A 24,793-nucleotide genomic window follows, 5' to 3' on the forward strand; every position below is an offset into this window, starting at 1 on the left:
ATTATTAATGACAGATTGGTTAATAAATTAGGCCATGTAAGAATCTCAATAGTTTTCAAAAAGGGAAATTATGTAGGACACTTACACTATCCACAATGCAATAAAATAATACTTAACAAAAAAGAGCTCAAAAACCTAACAAATTAGGAATTTTTAAATACTATTCCATGTAACTGTTGAATGCAAGGAAAAAGCTAAAGAGAGATGGAGAAATTAGTGACTATTTAGCAATTAACAACAAGAACAACACAGATCAAAATCCATGGAATATGGCCAAAACCATACTTAGAAGACAGCTCATAGCCCAAAAGAGACAATGCTCAGATTGAGTTTATTCTAACAGTGCCTTGATGGAAACTTCTTAAAAGAATAGGTTAAAGATGAAAACTAATATGATCATTATAGCCTTTTATTTATTTCTTTATTTTTGAGATGGAGTCTCGCTCTGACCCCCAGACTGGAGTGCAGTGGTGAGATCTTGGCTCACTGCAACCACCGCCTCCCAGGTTTAAGCAATTCTCGTACCTCAGCCTCCTGAGTAGCTGAAATGACAGTCGCCTGCCACCAACACCTGGCTGGTCATTATAACTTGTAAAAAGACATTTCAAACCAGGTGCGGTGGCTCACGCTTGAAATCGCAGCACTTTGGGAGGCCGAGGCAGGCAGATCTCTTGAGGCGAGGCCAGGAGTTCGAGACCAGTCCGGCCAACATGGTGAAACCCTGTCTCTACTAAAAATACAAAAATTACCCAGGTGTGGTGGCACGTGCCTGTAATCCCAGCTACTCAGATGGTTGAGGCAGGAGAATCTGAGGCATGAACCTGGGAGGTGGAGGTTGCAGTAAGCCGAGATTGCACCACTGTACTCTAGCCTGGGCGATACAGCGAGACTCTGTCCTTAAAAAAAAAAAAAAAAGACATTTCATAAAACCCAATATCTAATTCCTCATACTTTCACAGGATACGAAAAACCACAACAGCTCAAGTCTCTGAAAAGTAAAATAGCAGGCAGATGGGAACTAAAGTCAAAATTTAAGAATTATCAGTACATTTAGTGAGTTTCCTGAGGCTTTTTCCTCCTTTATTTCCCAACTTTCACCCAAGAACAGCTGAGTTCTAGAACTGTACAACAAGCATGAATAACAAAAATCCATGAGAAATGCCATCTCTTTCTGGTCAGAGGATCAGGAAAAGAAGCCCTTCATAGCCAGAATATAAAAGGAGTGTGTTTATTTTATTTTTCCTCTGGCCTTCTCCCAAGGCCAGCCTCAGGCATAGAGCTGCACAGCCATGGTGGCCACACAGATGCCCATAATCCCAGGAGAAAACCATTCTCTCTGGTGAGGAACTGGGAAAAGGGCCTCCTGTGTTCCATCGAGTACAAGGTTAATCATCATCATTTTTTTCTGTCTTTGCCTCGTGGCTTCACACCAAGGGCATCCGCAGTCATAAATCTGACTGACAGCATGGTAGACTAAAACTGAGAAAAACATGTTATTTTGGCCAGAGAAACTGGGGGAAAGGGCCCTTTGGAGCTAGAAAGTGGGAGGGCTAGGGTAGGAAATCCCCAAGAGGAGAGAACTGTAGAAGGGGAATCTCGTATTTTTGAGGTCAACATAAGTTCTGGGCTCACCTCCAAGCTGCACCTGTACAGAATAGGCTCAAAGAGGCGTAACCAGAGTTTTGAAAAGTAAGCTTCATTTAAACCATCACTCAAGTCCTAGACTAACCCCACGAGGAGTACATGTGCTGGACAGATCAGAACACCACAGCAAAGGCTCTGAAAACTAACATTGGAATCACCATCCACAGAGAATGAGACAGGACTTGTTGGACCTGAGTTTATTACCGTCTAAAACACTTGAAAACTGTATATTTTTCCAGAGGTTTTTAACAGGACCAGAACCTCCCAATGTAATATTCTACATGTACAGGATAATAATCCAGAATTACTTGACATACGAAGAACCAGAAAAATCTGACCGATTCTCAAGGGAAAAACAACCAAATGCCAATCCTGAGATGTTTTAAATGTTAAACTTATCGAAGAGTTTTAAAGCAACTAGTTAACCTTGAAACATAAGGTGAAGGTGAACACTCTTGAAAGAGTTGAAAGAAGTTACCAGAAAAATAGAAATTAAAAATACTAACCATATGGAGATAATAGAGTTGAAAAAATACTGGATGAAACAAAAATTAACTGGATGTGCTCAATAGTAAACCGAAAGGCTAAGCACAGTGGCTCAGGCCTGTAATAACAGCACTGTGGGAGGCTGAGGCAGGAGGATCACTTGAGGCCAGGAATTCAAGACCAGCCTGGGCAACTTGATAAGACCCCATCTCTAAAAAAATAAAATAATAAAAAAAAAATAGCTGTGTTTGGCAGTATGTGCCTATAGTCCTAGGTACTTGGGAGGCAAGAGGATCACTTGAACCCAGGAGTTTGAAATTACACTGAGCTGTAATCATGCCACTGCAGTCCAGCCTGGGCAACACAGCAAGGCTGTGTTATTTCAAAAATATATATACTAGACTGGAGATGAGGTAAAGTGTCCATGAATGTGAAATTAGATCAGTGGAAATTATTCAATCTGGAGAACAGACAGAAAAGAGATGGGGGATAAAAAAATACAACCTTAGGGATCTATGGGACAATTTTTTTTTCAATCCAACATTTGTGTCATTGAAGTCCCAAAAGGAAGAGAAAAATAATGCAGAAAAAAATTTTGAAGAAATAATTGGCTGAAAATTTCCCAAATTTGGTGAAAGACAATTTTGCAGATTCAAGAAGTTCAGTAAATCTCAAGCAGATAAGAAAACCACAGTCAGACACATCATAAAGCAAACTGCTGAAAACAAAAAATAAAGAGCCAGGCACTGTGGTGCATGTCTGTAGGCCCAGCTATTTGGGAGGCTGAGGTGGGAGGATCCCTTGAGCCGAGGAAATTGAAACCAACCAGGAAAACATAGCGAGACCTCCTTGTTTTTTTTTTTTTTTTTTGAGACAGAGTGTCGCCCTGTCACCCAGGCTAGAGTGCAGTGATGCGATCTCGGCTCACTGCAAACTCCACCTCCTGAGTTCAAGCGATTCTTCTGCCTCAGCCTCTCAAGTAACTGGATTAGGTGCCCGCCACCATGCCAGGCTAATTTTTTGTATTTTTAGTAGAGATGAGGTTTCACCATGTTGGCCAGGCTGGTTTTGAACTCCTGACCTCAACTGATCCGCCCGCCCTGGCCTCCTAAAGTGCTAGGATTACAGGTGTGAGCCATCATGCCTGGCTGAGACCTCATCTCTTAAACAAACAAACAAACAAACAAAAAAATCTAAAAGTCTTGAAAGCAACCAGAGAAAACCCATTTCATGTCAGGAAATAGCATTTGAATTTGACAAGGCAATGGAGCTACGGAGAGGTTTAGTTTTCACACAAGGTTGCAGTAACAGTAAGTGGCAGAGCTAGGATTCAGATCTTGGCTTCAGATCATTTACTCTTATTCACTAATATATGCTGCCTTATCAAGAGAACATTTATGCAGTCATTAAAATGGCAAAATAGAGGGAGAGTTACTGATATAGAAAGATGTTCATGATCTATTAGGTACAAAGGCAAGATACAGACTAGTATTATATCATGTCATCCTCTTAAAAAATATGTAATATTTGTGTGGGGAACAGAAGAATATCACCCAAATGTTAACTGTGTTTATCTGGATGGAGAAACTTAGGTTAATTATTCATTGCTTATTAGCATATCCTGAGTTTCCTAAAATGATTATGTATAATATTAAAAAGCCAGAAAGCCTGGGCACAGTGGCTCACGCCTGTAATCCCAACACTTTGGTAGGCCAAGGTAGGAGGATCTCTTGAGGAGTTCAAGATCAGCCTAGCCAGCAAAGGAAGATCCCATCTTTACAAAAAAATGGTTTAAAAACTAGGCAGGCATGGTGGCACATGCCTGTAGTCCCAGCTACTTGGGAGGATAGCTTGAGCCCAGGAGGTTGGAGCTACAGATGATCATGCCACTGTACTCCAGCATGGGTGACAGTGAGACTGTCAAAACAAATAAATAAATGCTAGAAAACTCTATGTCAGACTAAACTCATTCATGATTTTTCTTTCTTTTTCCTTTTAATTTATAAGGAGAGAACCCAATTCCTGTTTTCTTTAATCAAGGAATGGGAGATTCTACTTTTGAGTTCACTTCCATCCTGAGTTTTGGTGTTCAGTCTTCGTAAGTATCTAAATAGTTAAGAGAACTTTGTAAATGATTGTGAAAATAAGAGTAGGAAACAGTGTAGGCTTCCATCTTTCCTTCCTTTTTTATTTGTAAAATAGTTTATCCCATTATCTTGTTTCTTTCTCTGTTTGTTTTATTTGTATTAACAAAATGAAGTGGTTTGATATATTAAAGTAATGTATATTAAGGCGAACTATGCCTCTGAGTAATCATTTTTAACCAACAAAAATGCCAGTTCTCTGTGGTCCTACAAGAGGACCAAAAATGCCAGTTCTGTCTGGTCCTACAAGAGGACCAGAATTATGAGACTTCATTTAAAATTACATCTAACTTGCTTTGCGACTTTCTGAAAAGTCTCAGGTCACTCCATGCCACCACCAGTTCATTTTTTGTGTATGTAAAATTGAGGCCTTCTCTCCTACTTCACTCATTAGGTTATTGGAGAGATGTAATATACCCAAATCAGGTATTACTATTTCATTAATACTGAGTATCCAGGGTAGTTTTTCTAGTTGTGATCCTTGTTTATCTATCCCATTGCTACTGAAAATACTTGTTATAAGTGGAAGTTGAGAAAACTGGAAATTATCACTCCAGGTACATGGTATTATCACACATACACACAACACAAACACATACACATATCTGTCAACACAAAAGTACTTCTTTGGTTCTTTTTCCAAGCACCAAAACTCATTAGGTCAGATTTGTTCCTCTGAATTTTATTCCTTCTGTGTTCAGTCTGTTTTTTAATTAGAAACTGAACCCCTTCTAGTTGTGAGCATTTGCTGCATCTTTTACAGGAAGTGAAGTTATGTTGGTTGGTCATTACCGTTTTATAAGAGCTATTTCTCTATCTTTAAAAAATATGGTTCTCCTCTTCCAATTTTTTTCCAGCTGAATAAATCTTCAGAGGCTCTAATCTCTAATTTGACAAAGAGCAGTTTACTTACTTTGAAAGTGGTTAAATTGTTTCTATTGCTCTAGGACTTAATTGGACTTCTTACTAAGTAGCTCCTACTAAGTAACTCCTTTTACTAAATCATACAAATTTTCTTGTTTTATTTATAGGATTAAATATTCAAATAGCATCAAGGAAATGGTTATTCTCTTTGCCACAACAATTTATAGAATTGGATTGAAAGTGCCTCCTGATGAAACGGATCCTCGAGTCCCTATGCTGACCTGGAGCACCTGTGCTTTCACTATCCAGGCAATTGGTAAAGCTCATAAGAAAACTGGTTTGGAGGTTTCAGTGAGACAGAATTAACATTGATCATTCATTCTTAAATTCTTTTTTTCACTAATGGGCCAGAATAATTTGACTTGTATGACGACTATTAGTATTTCAGTGTATTTGTGTGGCTCATGCCATTTGGTCTGATAATTTTTTTATGTTGATCTCTTTTTAACTATGATCGTCGCCATATGAAACATAAGTTTAAAAAAATATTTTTAAAAAGCTGGGCATGGTGGATTATGCCTGGGAGGCTGAGCTTTGGGAGGCAGAGGTGGGAGGATAACTTGAAGCCAGGAGTTTGAGACCAGCCTGGGCAACATAGCAAGACTGTCTCTACAAAAAATTAGCCAGACATGGTGGTATGCACCTGTAATCCTAGCTAATCAGGAAGCGGAAGAGGGATGATCATTTGAGCCTAGGAGTTTGAGGCTTCAGTGAGCCATGGTTACACCACTGCACTCCAGCCTGGGCAACAGAGGGAGACCCGGTCTCCAAAAAGTGTGTGCGTGTTCACACACACACACACACACACACATATACCTTTAGTATCTATATTAAAGGAGCAGCATGATGTTAAGTTATAGAGGTTCAAGGAAAAAATACAACTCAGAAATGCTCAGTAATTTTTCTTTCTTTTATACTTTGAGAGAAGAACTGAGGGGAAACCAAAGTCACCTAAAAATTAACAGAAAGGGGAAAGGAAGACTGAGGCAGTTTTAGAGAGATTAGCAGGCAGAAACCAGCTCTAAAGGGAAGCCTACTATCAAATTCTCTGCCATATCGAAAATTTCCCATAGAAAAGTGTAGCAGTGAGGGATCACTTAGATTTCTTAAGTTAGTGCACTTGTTCATTATAAGGACAAGGTCCAGTATTACATGGAAAAAATTAAGAATGGTGATTCTTCCCTATCTTTATCCAAGCCCACTTTGATTTCCCTTTCCAATATATATATTTTTGGTAATTGTTTTTAATGGAGTCCATTATATTTTCTTCGTTTAAATATATTTTTGTAATAAGACACTTATAATTTGAATTAAATAGCATGAAGCCAAATTTTTCCCAAAACCTTCCTACATACTATCATTAGTTTCTTAATAGAGTTTAACAGTCACTTCCAGTGCTTTGGAAAAGGCAGGTTCCAGGCCACGGGCGCCTGCCCTGAGCAGACCCCCTACTGGTGTCCTCAGAGGGCTCCTATGGGTGAGTTCATTGGCTTTGGCCCAGTGAACCCTCGCCTACATTGATCTTAGGCACATAGGGCCCATCCCGGCTCTGCCCCTGCTGGGATCCAGTTGCTTCCCCAGGGGGACTGATGGGCAGAGTCACCCCGTGGCTAGGCCGTGACCATCCCTGTCAGGACCAGACTCTGTGGTTGGGCGTCTTGGGTCGAGCCCAGCACCATGCAGGGCCGTGGGAGCTGAGGAAGTGCCGCTCAGGAGTTGGGGTCTCCACTCCACCGTGTGCCCTCCAAGGATACCCAGGGGGGCAGTGGGCTGGTGGCCTCCTCCTGCTTCCTGTCAGAGTCAAAGCACACATCCTCAGGGCGGGCTCAGGGGCCGAGGCAGCCCAGGGAAGCTCCAGGTGGGGACTGTGTCTTCCTGGGGTTGGTGCCCTCTGGCTGGGGCCCTTTGCTGGCCCATGGTCCCCAGGTGCTGCTGTGGCGTGGCCTCCCACCTGTCTGCCTGGTGGAGGGAGGTGTGGGGGTGGGGACGTGACTGAATAAAGCCACCGTGGGTGGATGTGCTTGGTGGGAGGGGGTAAAGTTACTTCCAAACCTGTTAGACTTAAATCATGGGTATAGGATAATAAATCAGTTTATATTTGCTATGATTCAATCAAATGGGATATAGGAAAGGCGAGGTTTATATAAAATAGAATCTGAACAAATGGATAAGAAATGTAAAGCATTCTTCAGAGTCATGACATGTTAAGTCTATTCAGACTTTCAGTGAAGCTATTTCACACTTTCCTGTTTTGGGGAAGATAAGCATTAGGAAGTCAAGAATTTATATTTAGACCTTGAACATTAAAAAGGGGGCATAGTCTGTTATAAAGGAGATAAGAAATTCACTGCTGATGGAACTGAATCTTTTCATATGTGGTTCTATAATCTAGTAATTGGATTCTATTTGATTAATATCATATTGTGTTCACTATTGTGCTTTTTCCATCAAGCAAGCATAATGGTGTACTTTATTCTTAGTACATAAGCAACTAACTTATCTCAGTCCCTGTGGGGATGGAGAAACATGTACAGAACGCATTGGCATGGGATAATAGTTGAGGAATCAAAACAAAGCATCCTTTGAATTACTGTTTATGCAAAGATGAAAAAAAATGCTTCCACACTCATATCTGCTGCTAAGGATCAGTGAAAATAAGAGTAATTTAGGAATAAATACCATGGACAACAAAACACAAATCCATGGTTTTGGTATTTTCATTTTCTCTTTTTCTTTCTCTTTTTTTTTTTTTTTGAGACAGGGTCTCACTTTGTTGTCTAGGCTGGAGTGCAGTGGCGCAGTTACTCACTGCAGCCTTAGCCTCCCCGTGCTCAGGTGATCCTCCCACCTCAGCCTCCCGAGCAGTTGGGACCACAGGCATGCACCACCACAGCTAATTTTTGTATTTTTTGTAGAGACAGGGTTTTTCCATGTTACCCAGGCTGGTCTTGAACTTCTGAGCTCAAGCAGTCTTCCTGCCTCGGTCACCCGAAAGTCCGGGGATTACAGGCATGAACCACCGCACCTGGTCTCATTTTCTTTTTTTTCCTATTGATCTTTTCTAATTCTTTTAAAATTGTACCCGAGGTCGGGCGCAGTGGCTCACACCTGTAATCCAAGCACTTCGGAAGGCTGAGGTGGGCGGGTCACCTAAGGTCAGAAATTCGAGACCACCACTAATGTGCTGAAACCTTGTTTCTACTAAAAGTACAAAAACTTAGCCGGCGTAGTGGTGCACACCTGTAATCCCAGCTACTCAGGAAGCTGAGGCAGGAGAATCGCTTGAGCCCGGGCGGTGGAGGTTGCAGTGAGCCGAGATCGCGCCGTTGCACTCCAGCTTGGGCAACAAGAGCGAAACTCTGTCTCAAAAAAAAAAAAAAAATTGTGCCCAAAAAAGCAAGAAGTTATTTGTGTCTGCCTTTCATATTATTTTTAAACAAAATAGGCTATAATTACATATATATATTACTTATTTTAGAATTTTTTGCATAAAAAAGATGCTGAAATGAGAAGAAACAATCCAGGCTGTTTTTTTCCCCCCAAGCGTTCTTTATAAGATTGCTGCAGGGACTTTATTTTTTATGCTGGTAATTTGTAAATGATATTCATTTGATTCTCTAATATTCTCTCACTCAAAAATTGGAAAATTTTGGCAAAGACTTAAAACACAAGACTGAAGGGGAAAATGCAAATCATCTTATCAAAAATATTAAGGAACATTTGATAAAAAGTACAGTATATAATTATAGCACTATTCAGGATTTATTATTTTTATTTTTTTTAATTCTTTGAGAAAACCTGTTGGGAGATGAAGGAAAACCTTTGTTTGGAGCACTTCAAAATAGGCAGGTATGTATATTCCAACAAGGTACATGTAACTCATGGCATGCTGTATTTTTCCCCCCACAGTTTATTATTCAAAAAAAAAAAATCTTTACTCCTTTTCTGTAAAAATTAGCAGAATTCTATAGGGGAGAAAAGGAGCTGCCTCAGTCTTATAGGAAACTGAATAGCGTGTGCACTTTACAGAGCTTACTCAATCTCAGAGGTTAAGTGTAATTCATACAGAGATTTCATGTGATGATTACTTTTTCTCCCTTTGTTACACTTCAAAATCCTGATGTTTCCTATATTTTTCCTTCTCACTAATTTTGCACCATTATATAACATTGAGTATTAATGCTGACTTAATTTTGGATGAATCATCATACTGAATTCAAAAATAAAATTAAGCCATGACTCCTTGATGGGCAGATACTGACACTACTGTAGGGCTGTACTCCTGCCCCAGGCCTAACCGTTTAACACAGTGGTCCCTGGAGAACGGTACTGAAGAAATATGCCGAGTAGCCCTGTGAAGACAAAAGGGGTAACTGAGGTTGCTATCTCTTGCTTCCCATTTCCCTCTTATTTTTCTGACACCTGGCACAGAATACTAGAAGACTTGTGGTCCACAGTGTGCTCAGCTCTGGGGAAAATGAATACTTTTTACATGAGAATTAAAATAATTATAGCTTTAATACCACTTTTTTATCAGAACATCTGTTAGAAATTTAGCAAGGCCATAAAACCTTGTACAGGTATTAAGAATATCGTAATTTATTTACAATGATATAAGGTATATAATGAGTCTGCAGCTAATTCCGACAAACTAGAGTTGATTTTTACCAAACTCTTAAGTGGATGAGTTAGGTGTCTCATCTTTCCTCATCTTTTTATCTTCCCTGTCTCTTACAATCTAGCATAATGGTCTGAAAGCATTAATGCAGTTTGCAGTTGCACAGAGGATTACCTGTCCTCAGGTCCTGATACAGAAACATCTGCTTCGTCTTCTATCAGGTAGAGTCTTCTCTGAACTATTATTATGTATTATATTATTTTTATGTCTTTTTCTATTGCATTTCTGGCAGTGTATTTCATTAGGAAACAACACACGCTACAATAATTTTGAGCTCTCAGTAATGAAATTTTACCACCTACAGAAGTCATGCAAAAAAACAGATAAACACAGAGCTGCCTCCGATCTTATTATTGTTATTATTTTTGAGAGGGAGTTTCGCTCTTGTTACTGAGGCTGGAGAGCAATGGCGCGATCTCAGCTCACTGCAACCTCCACCTCACGTGTTCAAGTGATTCTCCTTTCTCAGCTCTCTGAGTAGCTGGGATTACAGGCTACTCAGACAATTTTTGTATTTTTTTTTTTTTTTTTTTTTTTTTTTTAGCAGAGATGGAGTTTCACCACATTGGCCAGGCTGGTCTTGAATTCCTGTCCTCTGGTGATTCGCCTGCCTCCACCTCCCAAAGTGCTGGGATTACAGGCGTGAACCACCACTCCCGGCCTTCATGACCTTATTTTTAAAATCTGTATTTTCCAAATATTTTCAACTTATGTTTCTTCTACCTACCTAGGTTATTGAACCAATGTCTACGACAACTAACATCCATGTATCCCCAATCCAATTAGAAAAGGGAGCAATGATGTGGATAGATCATTTTAAAATATGTTTAATTTTGTTTGTGGGTCAAATTCTTATGAAATAATGGAAATGCTACATTCAGTAATCTCAGAACTCAGTTCCATGCCCATTTCTTTGACAGGCTGGCTATAACAGCTAATCTTCTCAGATTCTGACAAGTTAGAAATTTACTAAGAGCTCATATGGTGATCTCAATTAGTATAAAAATAAAATGAAGGATAAGTCATTACATAGCATTAGAATGATTTTGCTTTCCTTTTGGTTATCTGCATTTCCATCTGGGCATTTGAAGTCTACTATAAGCTCCTCTGTACCCAAAGAGACGAGCCTTAAAGAGAGTTGTTTGTAAATCTATTTGTTCATAAGTCCCAATTGTCATGAGTAGGGTAGTTTCAGCATGCACTTCCCAGATATATTTCTGACAAATAAGAGTTATTCAGATTTTTTAAGCTTTAAAGCCAGGCATAATTTTCTTGTAGCTAAACTAGCAGACTTTTTTTTTCCCCAGCAAAATAGACCTTCTTTACCTTGAAAATCTATTGAAGCCAGTAGTGTTTTCCCTTGTCAATCCCCACAAGCTTCTTAGGGAGCTCCTCTTCCTGAGCAGCTTTCTGCTTATCCTGTTGATGTGGAGATTCCACAGCTCTTCCCAAGGCCGCCACTCAAGTTTTGTTAGAACTTCTGCCATGCTTAGCTTTTATATTTTCAAATTGACTTCCAGGTGTCTCCTGAATTGGCTTCATGCTAATAGAAATCTAATGTTGATACTGTTCCCCTAGTCACACACATAAAAGTTTTCCCTTCTTTCACTTACTTTTTTCTCTTCTTGGTCAGTTGCACAGGCCCAGAACCTTCCATATGTCACATGTGCCTGTCTTTGTTTTTAGGACGTCTTTCTGTTGAACAGTTTATCCTATTTGCATATCACTATTTTGTTTTTGTTTTTTTACTTTTTTGGTATCTCTTTCATTTCAGTCATAATTTAGATACTTAGTAATTCTTCCAATTTCACTGCTTTTGCACTTATTACACATTATGGGATTTGCAATGTTTAAAACAGCTTATTGCCCAGCATGGTGGCACACACTTATAATCCCAGCTACTCAGGAGCCTGAAGGGGAGGATCCCTTAAGCCCAGGAGTTTGACACCAGTGTAGGCAATATAGTGAGACCTTGTCTCAAAAAAAGCACCAAACGAGACTAACATTATCACAGATGGGAGAGACTAAAATGATGGTGTATAATCTCTAATTAGCAATACTGGAGGAATTTCTGTAGTATAGCTTTATGCCTATATATCAAAGTTTTTCATATGAACATTTTTTTTTTTTTTTTTTTTTTTTGAGACGGAGTCTTGCTGTGTCTCCTGGGCTGGAGTGCAGTGGCCGGATCTCAGCTCACTGCAAGCTCCGCCTCCCGGGTTGACGCCATTCTCCTGCCTCAGCCTCCTGAGTAGCTGGGACTACAGGCGCCCGCCACCTCGCCCGGCTAGTATTTTTGTATTTTTTAGTAGAGACGGGGTTTCACCGTGTTAGCCAGGATGGTCTCGATCTCCTGACCTCGTGATCCGCCCGTCTCGGCCTCCCAAAGTGCTGGGATTACAGGCTTGAGCCACCGCGCCCGGCCATATGAACATTTATTAGAGGAGCATTTTTATTTGTAAGATGTTAGGGCTATCAGATATGTTCCTTGCCATTTTAATGCTTATGATTGAATTAAAGAAGCAGAACCTCTCTAAAAACAAACATAAAATAGCCAAATGCCAGATATGTGCTTCACTAATACACACTTCAAAAATTGAGACAAGCGGCCGGGTGCGGCGGATCACGAGGTCAGGAGATCGAGACCATCCTGGCTAACATGGTAAAACCCCGTCTCTACTAAAAATACAAAAATTAGCCACGCATGGTGATGGGCGCCTGTAGTCCCAACTACTTGGGAGGCTGAGGCAGGAGAATGGCGTGAACCCAGGAGGTGGAGCTTGCAGTGAGCCGAGATCGTGCCACTGCACTCCAGCCTGGGCGACAGAGAGAGATTCCATCTCAAAAAAGGAAAAAAAAAAAAAATTGAGACAAGGAAGAAATCACTTTGGGACTCTGCTGTTATCTCCTCTAACAGGGTAGGATTTGAATTGAGCCTTGAAGGGAATACACATAGTAGATAAATTGAGAGGAACAGAAGCTGCATTCCAAAAGACACAGGGTGCATTTGAACAAACACTGAGGAGGTAGGAAAGTGTGTGATATGTTCAGGTAGACAGGTTTGATAGGAGTAATGGCATCTACAGATAGAGAAGCATGAAGTTTTTTTAAATAAAATTACAGTGACTTAAATGCCTCAGCCATAAGTTTGAACTTTATTCTTTAGGTAATTGGAATTTTTTGAAATGTTTTGGACAATGGTATTCTGAGCTTAATTTGATATTGAATAGGTTGGATTGAAGGAGGGAAAAATGAGAGGTAACATATGCATCTGAATGTGGTAGCAGGAATTAGGGAAGACATTGGTGTGGGCTGGGTCAGGGGCAAAATTTTAAACTAAAATGAATAGCAGAAAAATTGAGAGAAATAAGGAAGTGCAGAATAGGAGCTATTTTCTAGTAAAGTGATGAGTATTGTTTTAATATGTTGATTTCTGCAGTAGCAGTAGGACAGGTCGGGTGCAATGGCTTACACCTGTAATCCCAGAACTTTAGGAAGCCAAGGTGAGCAGATCAGTTGAGCTCAGGAGTTCGAGACCAGCCTGGGCAACATGGTGAAACTCTGTCTCTACAAAAACCTTAGTAGGGTGTGGTGGTGCACACCTGCAGTCCTGGCTACTCGGGAGGCTGAGTCAGGCGTATCACTTTCACCCAGGTCAAGGTTGCAGTAAGCTGTGATCGTACTATGCACTCTAGCCTGGGCAACAGAGAGAGACTTTGTCTCTAAATGGATGGATTGATGGATAGATATATAGGACATACAATGCTCACTGCCATGTGCTATGCCTTGTACTAGAATTTTTTAATAAAATCTCATTTCTAGTCACCATCCTTCAAGGAAATTATTCTCCCAATTTACAAGGAGAAAACTGAGGCACAGGGAAGTTACATGACTTGCCCATGGTAATAAAACTAATAAGAAGTAGAACTAATATTTAAACCCAGACTGACCATAGAGCCCATTATTTTTTCACTGTATCATGTAAACTTTGCCGAGGTGTTTAATTGTGCATAAAGGCTTGGCTTAACCCATAGATAAAATGAAAATATGCATACCAAAATTGACTTTTGATTTCAAAAGAATTTTAAATATTTTTAGCAATCAGGAAAAGAAAAATCATTTTAAAACTGCCTGTAAGAAAAATTTGATGACACGAAGAGTATTCTTTTGGCTGAAAAGATGATGGAAATTAGGACAAGGGATCGGGAATTATTTAAATATTTTGAGTAAGCTGTAACATTGAGGAGAAAAGTAAGACAGGTAGTATCATAGACATGCTAACTGAAATATCAGAAATATTACTAAAAGATCATTTGAGGAGATGAGACCTAGAAACAGCAAATGACTTGTCAAAGTCACATAGCTAGTTAACGTCAGAGCTGTGATCACTTTAGTTTGTTTTATGTAGCCAGTATTAATAACTTTTATTGAGGGGTTACATATGCCAAGCTTGGATAAGTGCTTTAAATTCATATGTTGGCCTGGAGCGTGGTGCACACCTGTAATCCCAGCACTTTGAGAAGCCGAGGCAGGTGGACCTCTTAAGACCAGGAGTTCAAGACCAGCCTGGCCAACGTGGCAAAACCCCATTTCTACTAAAAATAAAAAATAAAAAAATTAGCTGGGCATTGTGGCAGGTGCTTGTAATTTCAGCTACTTGCGAGGCTGAGGCAGGAGAATTGCTTAAACCTAAGAGGCAGAGGTTGTAGTGAGCCGAGATCATGCCACTGTACTCCAGCCTAGGGAACAGAGTGAGATTCCATCTCAAAATAAAATACACAAATAATAAATTAATATGTTAATGAACCTCCCAACAAACTTGTGTATACTGCGTGTAAACTTAGAGAGCTTAAGTCGCCTGTCACTTGCCTATGACCAATAGTCACAACCAGTACTGGAAGCCGTTTTAGTCTGACTTCAAAGCCCCTGATCTTAACCTTTATGCTTTTTGTTTAGAATCTTGGGATTAGAGATTAAGAAATTGATCTAGTCACATGGCCAGGCATGGTGGCTCACGCTTGTAATGCCAGCACTTTGGGGGACCGAGGCAGGTAGATCACCTGAGGTCAGAAGTTCAAGCCTGGTCAACATGGTGAAACCCTGTCTCTACTAATAAAAAAAAAAAAAGAAACAATTGGTCGGGCACGGTGGCTCATGTCTGTATTCCCAGCATTTTGGGAGGCCAAGGCGGGTAGATCACAAGGTCCAGAGATCGAGACCATCCTGGCCAACATGGTGAAACCCTGTCTCTACTAAAAGTACAAAAATTAGCTGGGCATGGTGGTACGCGTCTGTGGTCCCAGCTACCCGGGAGGCTGGGGCAGGAGGATTGCTTGAACCCGGGAGGCAGAGGGTCCAGTAAGCCAAGATTGTACCACTGTGCTCCAGCCTGGCGATAAAGTGAGACTCCATCTCAAAAAAAAAAAAAAAAAAAAAAAAAACTGGGCATGGTGGCACATGCCTGCAATCCCAGCTACTTGGGAGGCTGAGACTCAAGAATCGCTTGAACCTGGGAGGCGGAGGTTGCAGTGAGCCAACATCATGCCATTATACTCCTGCCTGGGTGAGAGAGCAAGACTCCATCTCAAAAAAGGAAAGAAAGAAAGAAAGAAATTTAGTCTGAAAAGAGTCTTCTCTTCCTCATTTTAAAAAGTAACAGCTTTATTTATGTAATGTTGAATCTTCTGAGCCAGAGTTCAGAACCAGTACCTAGACCTACAGTAATTCATTCCCTCATTTTTATATAAACAAAACCATTCCTCTTGTCCTGACTTCTCAATTTCACTTCTTTGCCTCTCTCGCTCTCACTTTTGGAATTACAGCTTTTCCTTAGGCATGGACCAGATTGGAAAGATAGTAGCTTTTGAGTCATTTGCATTTCCTCCAGATGACCAGTCTACATAAACCATTATCTAATTTTGTTCAGGAGGATCTTCTCCATCCTCATTTCACCTACTCTATTTTGCATGTTCTTTCCACTCCACAACCTCAATTTTGTTCACATATTATGTATCACAGAACATTTAGAAATGGAAGTCAGAGAAAACAAGTGATAGAGGTAACATTGTATAAAAATAACTCTTCTCATTCATTCAACAAATGTTTCTTTAACAATCTCTATATTTCAGTTGTCCTATTTCATGTGCCTTTTCCACCTAGATTTTACCTTTCAATGCTTAAACTGTATCCAAGTCTTTCTAGCAGCCTTTTCTCAGTTCAGTTTGTCTCATTATAGTTTCCATATCTCAAAGGTGTGACTTATTAGTTTCTGTGTTTTATAACCCTGTTACATGTTTGGTTTAGGTGTTTTTAGCTTGCATTTTATTTAACTACATTGCTATCTTACTGACTGAATTACATTAACTTTTTGTTTGTTTTAGTTGTTCTTCCTAACCTAAAATCAGAAGATACACCATGCCTTCTGTCTATAGATCTGTTTCATGTTTTGGTAAGTGTTCAGTAATTTTGTTTAAGTCACTCATGTTGATAATTTCTTGTACTTTCCTCATTCAAATTCATGCTCTTTGTTCAAGATTATAAATTATTGGTGTTTAATCTATAAAGTTTGGTCTCTCCTGTCCATTCTGTTTACAAATAGGTACAGATTTGATGGAGACCATCAAATTCATTTAAAAAAAAAAAAGAAAAGCACTAGAATTTGTAATAGGTCTTTTCCTGGTTGATTACATTAGTGGGTGTCTGTACAGACAAGCCTTTTCTAATTCATATTATGCTCCCCTTCTGGCCTTTTTCTTAAGTTGTATACATGATATACAGTCAATAACTGTGTGAGCTCTCTTAAAATCATTAATTATTTGATGATAAGGACCAGACCATGGGTATATCTAGGCTTCCTCAAAACACCTATGGATGGATGGCAACTGCCCTTAGTTTTTTGCAGAGATCTTCCATTCCTGTGATGATCTCATTCCTTCAAACCAAGTTCTGTAGAGAAAACAGTATTGAGATTGGGAGCATGGAGTTTATGGATGCAGGGTTAGCCAGCATCCTCATGCCTCATTATCTAGGCCTCTACCCAGTGGTCATCAACCCTGACTGTCTTTTAGAATCTCCTGGGGGACTTTGAAAAGAATGCTATTAACTGGGCCCTACCCCAAGAGATTTTCATTTGGTTAGACCAGGGTGGGGCCTCTGTGTCAGTATTGTTTTAAGAACTCCTGTAGTCCAGGCACGGTGGCTCAAGCCTGTAATCCCAGCACTTTGGGAGGCCGAGATGGGCAGATCACGAGGTCAGGAGATCGAGACCATCCTGGCTAACACGGTGAAACCCCATCTCTACTAAAAAATACAAAAAACTAGCCGGGCGAGGTGGCGGGCGCCTATAGTCCCAGCTACTGGGGAGGCTGAGGCAGGAGAATGGCGTAAACCCAGGAGGCGGAGCTTGCAGTGAGCCAAGATCCGGCCACTGCACTCCAGCCTGGGCGACAGAGCGTGACTCCGTCTCAAAAAAAAAAAAAGAAAAGAAAAAAAGAAAAATATGGTGTTTATTAAAAAACACACACACAAACAGTATAGCATCTGATGCGCTTCACATTTACTTATGACATTAATTTATGTTAGTCTTTTATCATTACCCATGTTGATGTCCATTTTTCTCTCATAGGTGGGTGCTGTGTTAGCATTCCCATCCTTGTATTGGGATGAAACTGTTGATCTGCAGCCTTCTTCAGTTAGTTCTTCCTATAACCACCTTTATCTCTTCCATTTGATCACCATGGCACACATGCTTCAGATACTACTTACAATAGACACAGGTAAGGTTTTCATCGGGGTGTTGACTGTGAATAACATTTTGCCATGCTTTCCTGGCAAAATTAATTATGTTTGTGATTATATAATGTATTTCTAGGTTCTGTGTTATGTTTTTTGTTGAATGATTATTCATCTGTTTTTTAATGGATACTGTTTAAGCAAGGAAAGGTAGAATAAGCTGTGAAAAAGATAATTAGGTGAAACTACCTAGTTAGCAACTGCTCTGCAGATATGCAGGGAGACCACTTGAACCTGCTTTTCCATCTTTTTCAAATTCCTCGTCCTCGAGGTCTGGCCCTACATGAGTTTTTCAACATTTTGATAAAGAGGTCCCTAAAACCATTCTTAATTCCTTCAGCTAGAATGATAGTACTTTCTTCCCCTTGTAGCATTTATCATTAGTATCTTGTTTTATAGTTATTTGTGGTTATATCTTATTGTTGTTCTGCTCCTTTCCCTGTTTCTTCTGTCTCTCTGCTCCTTTGTCCTCAGTGTAAGTTTCTTGATGATAGGAAACAATGAAATTTCAACATCTTCCCTTTAAAGCTGCAAGTATCTAGTAACCTTTGTTAAACTCAGTAAACACTCATTAAATGTCTTTTGAATTAATGTTCATTTGAAGATACACGAGTAATACAACATTATGGAATGATAATACAGTTGTTCTTTTAGAGTCTGGGTTTTAATAGGAAGCAAAGTCTAGGGGCTGGATGCAGTGATTCATGCCTGTAATCCCAGTACTTTGGGAGGCCAAGGCAGGAGGATCCCTTAAGCTCAGGAGTTCAAGACCAGCTTGCGCAAGATGGTGAGACCCTCATCTCTACAGATTTTTTGTTGTTGTTGTTAGTTGGGCATACTGGTGGGCGCCTGTAGTCCCTGCTACTTGAGAGTCTGAGGTGGGAGGATCACTTGAGCCCAGGAGTTTGAGGCTGCAGAGAGCTGTGATTGCACCATGGCACTCCAGCCTGGGCAACAGAACAAGACCTCATCTCTTTAAAAAAGAAGAAAAAAAAACCCAAAGCAAAATCTGGTCCTGGATACCAGTGACCAATAAGGGCTACTGAAGAATCAGATAATCTAGAGGACGAACATAATTCAAGTGATGTCAGAATAAAATATGGCAAAAGTACATGTGCATTTACCCTATGGTACACCAACTTCATTTCTAGGAATTTATCCCAAAGCTTTACCAGCAAAAATATGAAATGATGCAAGCACGACATTATTTATTGTGTTATTTTTGGGATATCAAAAAAAGAGAAATAATTGAGCTGTCCATCAATGGGGAATTCGTTGAATTACCTATGATGTACCATATAATGAAATTCTATGCAGTTTTAAAAAGTAGTGAACAAGATCTGATATGAATTGATCTTTGTGATACAATAAGTTTAAAAAGTAAGGTACAGAATAGTGGTTATAGCATAGCATTTTTCTGTAAGGTATTTTATGCATATGTGTGTTTATATACATTTTTGCTTATGTGTTTTATAAAAGAGACAATAGAGGCCGGGTGGTGACTTATGCCTATAATCCCAGCTCTTTGGGAGGCTGAGGCAGGTGGATCACCTGAGGTCAGGAGTTCGAGACCAGCCTGACCAACATTGTGAAATCCTGTCTCTACTAAAAATACAAAAATCAGCTGACGTGGTGGCAGGCATCTGTAATCCCAGCTAATTGGGAGGCTGAGGCAGGAGAATCGCTTTAACCCAGGAGGCGGAGATTGCAGTGAGCCTAGATCATGCCACTGTACTCCAGCCTCCCGATGAAAATCCATGCAGGTTATTGTTGTGGATATCAACAAGCTGATTCTAAAGTTTATGTGAGCCATGCCCAGTGGCTCATGCCTGTAATCCCAGCCCTTTGGGAGGAGTTTGAGCCTGGGCAACATAGTGAGACTCTATCTCTAAGAAAAAATAAGAAAATTTGCTGGGCATGGTGGCACACGCCTATAGTCCCAGCCATTTGGGAGGCTGATGTGGAAGGATTGCTGTAGCCCAGGAAGTCAAGGCTTCAGTGAGCTGGGATTGCACCACTGCAGTCCAGGCCAGGCAATAGAGCAAGACCCAGTCAATCAGAAAGTAAGTAATAAGTAAACAAACAAGTACATAAATAAATAAAGTTTATATGGAAAGACAAAAGTCCTAGAATAGCCAGCTCAGTATTGGAGGAGAAGAAAGTTGAGGGGCTGATACTACCCAACCTTAAGACTTACTATAAAGCTACAGTAATAAAGACAGTGTGGTTGGCAAAAGATTAGACAAATAGATCAATAAAATATAAAAGAGAGCCCAGATACAGACCCACATAAATGTAGTCAACTGATCTTTGACATTTGAGCAAAGGATGAAAGGCATTCTTTTCAGCAAATGGTGTTGGAACAAGTAGACATGTATGTCCAATAAAATGAATCTAGACACAGACTTTACACCCTTCACAAAAATTAATTCAAAATAGATCATAGACCTAAATGTAAAATGCAAAACTATTAAACTCCTACAAGATAACATAGGAGAAAACCTAGATGACCTTAGGTATGGAGATGACTTTTTAGATATAAAACCAAAGGCATAATCTGTGAGAGAAATAATTGATAGGCTGGACTTCTTACAATAAAATTAAAAACTTATGCACTGAAAGACAATGTCAAGAGAATGAGAGACAAGCCACAGTCTGGGAAAAAGTATTGCAAAAAACACTTCTGATAAAGGACTGTTATCCAAAGTATACAAAGAATTCTTAACATTCAACAATAAGAAAACAAACAACCCAATTTTAAAATGGGCAATGAGGCTGGGTGCCGTGGTTTATGCCTGTAATCCCAGCACTTTGGGAGGCCAAGATGGGCAGATCACTTCAGCCAGGAGTCTGAGACCACCCTGACCAACATGATGAATACCTGTCTGTACTAAAAATACCAAAATTAGCCTGGTGTGGTTGTGCACACCTATAGTCCCAGCTACTTGAGAAGCTGAGAGATAAGAATCAGTTGAACCCAGGAGGCATAGATTGCAGTGAGCTGATATCATGCCACTGCACTCCAACCTGGCAACGGAATGAGACTTGGTCTCAAAAAAAAAACACAAACAAAAAAAACGGGGCAATGAGCCAGGTGCGATAGCTCATGCCTGTAATCCCAACGCTTTAGGAGGCCAAGGTAGGAAGATTGCTTGAGCCCAGGAGTTTGAGACTACCCTGGGCAACATAGCAAGATCCTGTCTCTAAAAAATAAAGTGGCCAAAACACTTGAAAAGACACCTCACCACAGAAGATGTACAGATGATAAGTGATCGTAATGTTCAACATCTATATGCCATTAGGGAATTGCAAGTTAAAACAATGAGATACCACTATACACCTATTAGAATTGCCAAAATCTAAAACACTGACACCACCAAATGCTGGCAAGTATGTGGAGCAACAGGAACTCTCATTTGTTGCTGATGGGGATGCAAAATGGTACAGTCACTTTGGAAGACAGCTTGACAGTTTCTCACAAAACTAAATATACTCTTACCATGTGACCCAGCAGTCATGCTTCTTATATTTACCCAAATGAATTGAAAACTGAAGTTCACACAAAACTGTGCACAAGGATGTTTATAGCAGCTTTATTCATAATTGCCAAAACTTGCAAGCAACCAAGACATCCTTCAATAGGTGAGTGGATAAATAAATTACACTATATCCAGAGAGTGGAAATATTATTCAGTGCTAAAAAGAAATGAGTTATCAGCCGGGCACAGTGATTTATACCTGTAATCTCAGCACTTTGGGAGGCCAAGATGTGTGGATCACCTAAGGTCAGGAATTCAAGACTAGCCTGGCCAACATGGTGAAATCCCATCTCCACTAAATAAATACAAAAATTAGCCGGGCATGGTGATGCACATCTGTAATCCCAGCCACTCAGGAGGCTGAAGCAGGAAAATCGCTGGAACCCAGGAAGCAGAGGTTGCAGTAAGCCAAGACTGCACCACTGCACTCCAGCCTGGGTGACAGAGCGAGACTCCATCTCAAAAAAATAAAAAACAAATGAGTTATCGAGATGAAACGATAGACAAAACTTAAATGCCTATGACTAGCTAAAATAACTCAATTTGAAAAGGTTGTATACTATATTAATCCAACGATATAACACTCTAGAGAAGGCAAAACTATAGAGTCAGTAAAAAGATCAGTGATTGCCAGGGGTAAGGGTGTTGGGGGAGAGCTGAATAGGCACAGCATAGAGGATTTTTAAGGCAGTGAAACTGTTCTGAAAAATACTACAGTGGTGCATACGTGTCATTATTACACATCTGTCCAAACTGATAGAATGTAAACACCAAGAATGAACCCTAATGTAAACTGTGGACTTTGGGTGATAATGATGTGGCAGTGTAGGCTCATTGATTATAACAAGCGTACAACACTGGTGCCGAATGTTGATAGGTGGGGGATGTTGTATGTGCAGAGAGACAGAGGAAATCCTCTGTACTTTCTGCTCAATTTTGCTGTGAATCTAAAACTTCTCTTAAAAAATAAAGTGTATTAATTAAAAAATAAAAATCTTATTTTATGGGTGTATGCATTTGTCCAACTCATTATCAAATAGAGCACTTGATATTTGTGCATTTAATTGCATGTAAAATTTACCTCAAATTTATAAAGAATCCCTTAGAATTATTGAACTCTCTTACATTTGAATTGAAAAAATCAGTATGAATTCATGATGTGTTTTTTAAAAGTATAGGAATAAAGAGATGTTATTTGGAAAATGAAAAGGACTAGCAGTGTTCATTCAGATATGATAAAATTACTGAGGGCAACTTGAATTGTGACCTTCCAGATGAATTAATACATAAAAGCATTTTTAAAACAACAGAGCAATACTCAAATGTGCTGTAACTATACCTCTCAGCAAACTACAAGGTAGACATTTCTATATCAATTTTAATACAGTAATTCTGAAGTTCAGGGAACTTATGTAGCTTATCCAGAGCCTTAATGTAAGTGGGAAAGTTGACAGTTGCTGGAAAGGTTTAGGATGGTCCTTCTTAAGGATAGGTTGATGGAGGAAAATAACCTCATAAAGTTCTCTTTATGGGACCCTTTGCTTGAGCATAAAGGCAGGACAGACACCTACTTCCCTTTCTAGAGGTTGAATTTCTATCTGCTGCCTAAGATTCCTAGGAAACCAAAGCAGGTTGATAACAATTTATTTCCATGGTCATGTTATGAGGAAGTATTTACATGTTTAGCAAGTAAATATTAAACATCCATGTTCAGTGATTCTGCCCTGTTTGTTTCTCCAGCTAATATATAGATAAAGTTTACCTAACAACTTTAATATTCAGCATCAGCTACTTAGATTAAAAGCAGGTGGGGCTGGGCACAGTGGCTCATGCCTGTAATTCCAGCACTTTGGAAGGATGAAGCGGGTGGATCACTTGAGGTCAGGAATTCAAGACCAGCCTGACCAACATGGTAAAACCCCGTCCCTATTAAAAATACAAAATTAGCTGGGCATGGTGGCACACACCTGTAGTTCCCAGCTACTCTGGAGGCTGAGGTAGGAGAATTGCTTAAATCCAGAAGGCGGAGGTTGCAGTGAGCCAAGATTGTGCCATTGCACTCCAGCCTGGGCAACAAGAGCGAAACTCTGTCTCAAAAAAAAAAAAAAAAAAAAAGCAAAAACCTCAGTTGAATGAATTTATATTGTGTATTATCTTGGAACCATGAAATTAAAGTATAATTTATAAACTGAATAGCAAATACATAATTCATCTTGCAGAATTTCTTTTTCAGGCGTACCCCTTGCTCAGGTTCAAGAAGACAGTGAAGAGGCTCGTTCTGCATCTTCTTTTTTTGCAGAAATTTCTCAATATACAAGTGGGTGAGTAAAAATCCATTAGTTCAGTCTATTGTAGTAATTTAATTTCTTGTTCAGTTGTTTGGCAATGTAACACTTGAATCATTTAAATTCTAGTTTAAAAATAATCAGTTATTCCCTAGGTTTTCTTCTGGGGTTTTTATGGTTTTAGGTCTTACATTTAAATCTTTAATCCATCCTGAGTTAATTTTTGTATAAAGTGTAAGGAAGGTATCTAGTTTCAGTTTTCTGCATATGGCTAGACAACACCATTTATTAAATAGGGAATCCTTTCCCCATTGCTTGTTTTTGTTAGGTTTGTCAAAGATCAGATGGTTGTAGATGTGTGGTGTTATTTCTGAGGCCTCTGTTCTGTTCCATTGGTCTATATATCTGTTTTGTACCAGTACCATGCTGTTTTGGTTACTGTGGCCTTGTAATGTAGTTTGAAGTCAGGTAGTGTGATACCTCTAGCTTTGTTCTTTTTGCTTAGGATTGTCTTGGCTATACAGGCTCTTTCTTGATTCCATGTGAAATTTAAAGTAGTTTTTCCTGATTCTGTGAAGAAAGTCAGTGGTAGCTTGATGGGGATGGCACTGAATCTATAAATTACTTTGAGCAGTACGGCTGTTTTCACCATATTGATTCTTCCTATCTATGAACATGGAATGTTTTTCCATTTGTTTGTGTACTCTCTTATTTCCTTGAGCAGTGGTTTGTAGTTCTCCTTGAATTAAGTCCTTCACATCTCTTGTAAGTTGTATTCCGAGGTATTCTGTTTGTAGCAATTGTGAATGGGAGTTTGCTCATGATTTGGCTCCCTGTTTGTCTATTATTGGTGGATAGGAATGCTTGTGATTTTTGCACATTGATTTCGTATCCTGAGACTTTGCTGAAGTTGCTTATCAGCTTTGGGAGTTTTTGGGCCATTCAAGACATAGACATGGGCAAAGACTTCGTGACTAAAACACCAAAAACAATTGCAACAAAAGGCAAAATGGACAAATGGGATCTAATTAAACTACAGAGCAACTGCACAGCAAAAGAAACTATCATCAGAGTGAACAGGCAACCTACAGAACAGGAAAAAATTTTTGCAATCTATCCATCTGACAAAGGGCTAATATCCAGAATCTACAAGTAACCTAAACAAATTTACAAGAAAAAAACAAACAACTCTGTCAGAAAGTGGGTGAAGGATATGAACAGACAATTTTCACAAGAAGACATTTATGCGACCAACAAACACAAAAAAGCTCATCATCACTGGTCATTAGAGAAATGAAAATC

At 39.6% G+C, this 24,793-nt stretch overlaps 1 protein-coding gene across 1 annotated transcript in view; it reads left to right on the forward strand.

Annotated features, from left to right (window-relative positions):
• Nucleotides 1-24,793, forward strand: part of LOC113219872 (E3 ubiquitin-protein ligase UBR1-like) — a 158,939-nt gene that overhangs the window by 108,058 nt on the left and 26,088 nt on the right. The window contains exons 34-40 of the mRNA XM_026447937.1: nucleotides 4,138-4,228; nucleotides 5,306-5,454; nucleotides 8,992-9,047; nucleotides 9,941-10,037; nucleotides 16,257-16,324; nucleotides 17,501-17,651; nucleotides 23,440-23,527. Of these exons, the coding sequence (XP_026303722.1) occupies nucleotides 4,138-4,228; nucleotides 5,306-5,454; nucleotides 8,992-9,047; nucleotides 9,941-10,037; nucleotides 16,257-16,324; nucleotides 17,501-17,651; nucleotides 23,440-23,527 (700 nt within the window). The remainder of the gene's footprint in view (nucleotides 1-4,137; nucleotides 4,229-5,305; nucleotides 5,455-8,991; nucleotides 9,048-9,940; nucleotides 10,038-16,256; nucleotides 16,325-17,500; nucleotides 17,652-23,439; nucleotides 23,528-24,793) is intronic.

This window comes from Piliocolobus tephrosceles, unplaced genomic scaffold (genome assembly GCF_002776525.5).
Source record: "Piliocolobus tephrosceles isolate RC106 unplaced genomic scaffold, ASM277652v3 unscaffolded_110, whole genome shotgun sequence".
Taxonomy (NCBI): Eukaryota; Metazoa; Chordata; class Mammalia; order Primates; family Cercopithecidae; genus Piliocolobus; species Piliocolobus tephrosceles.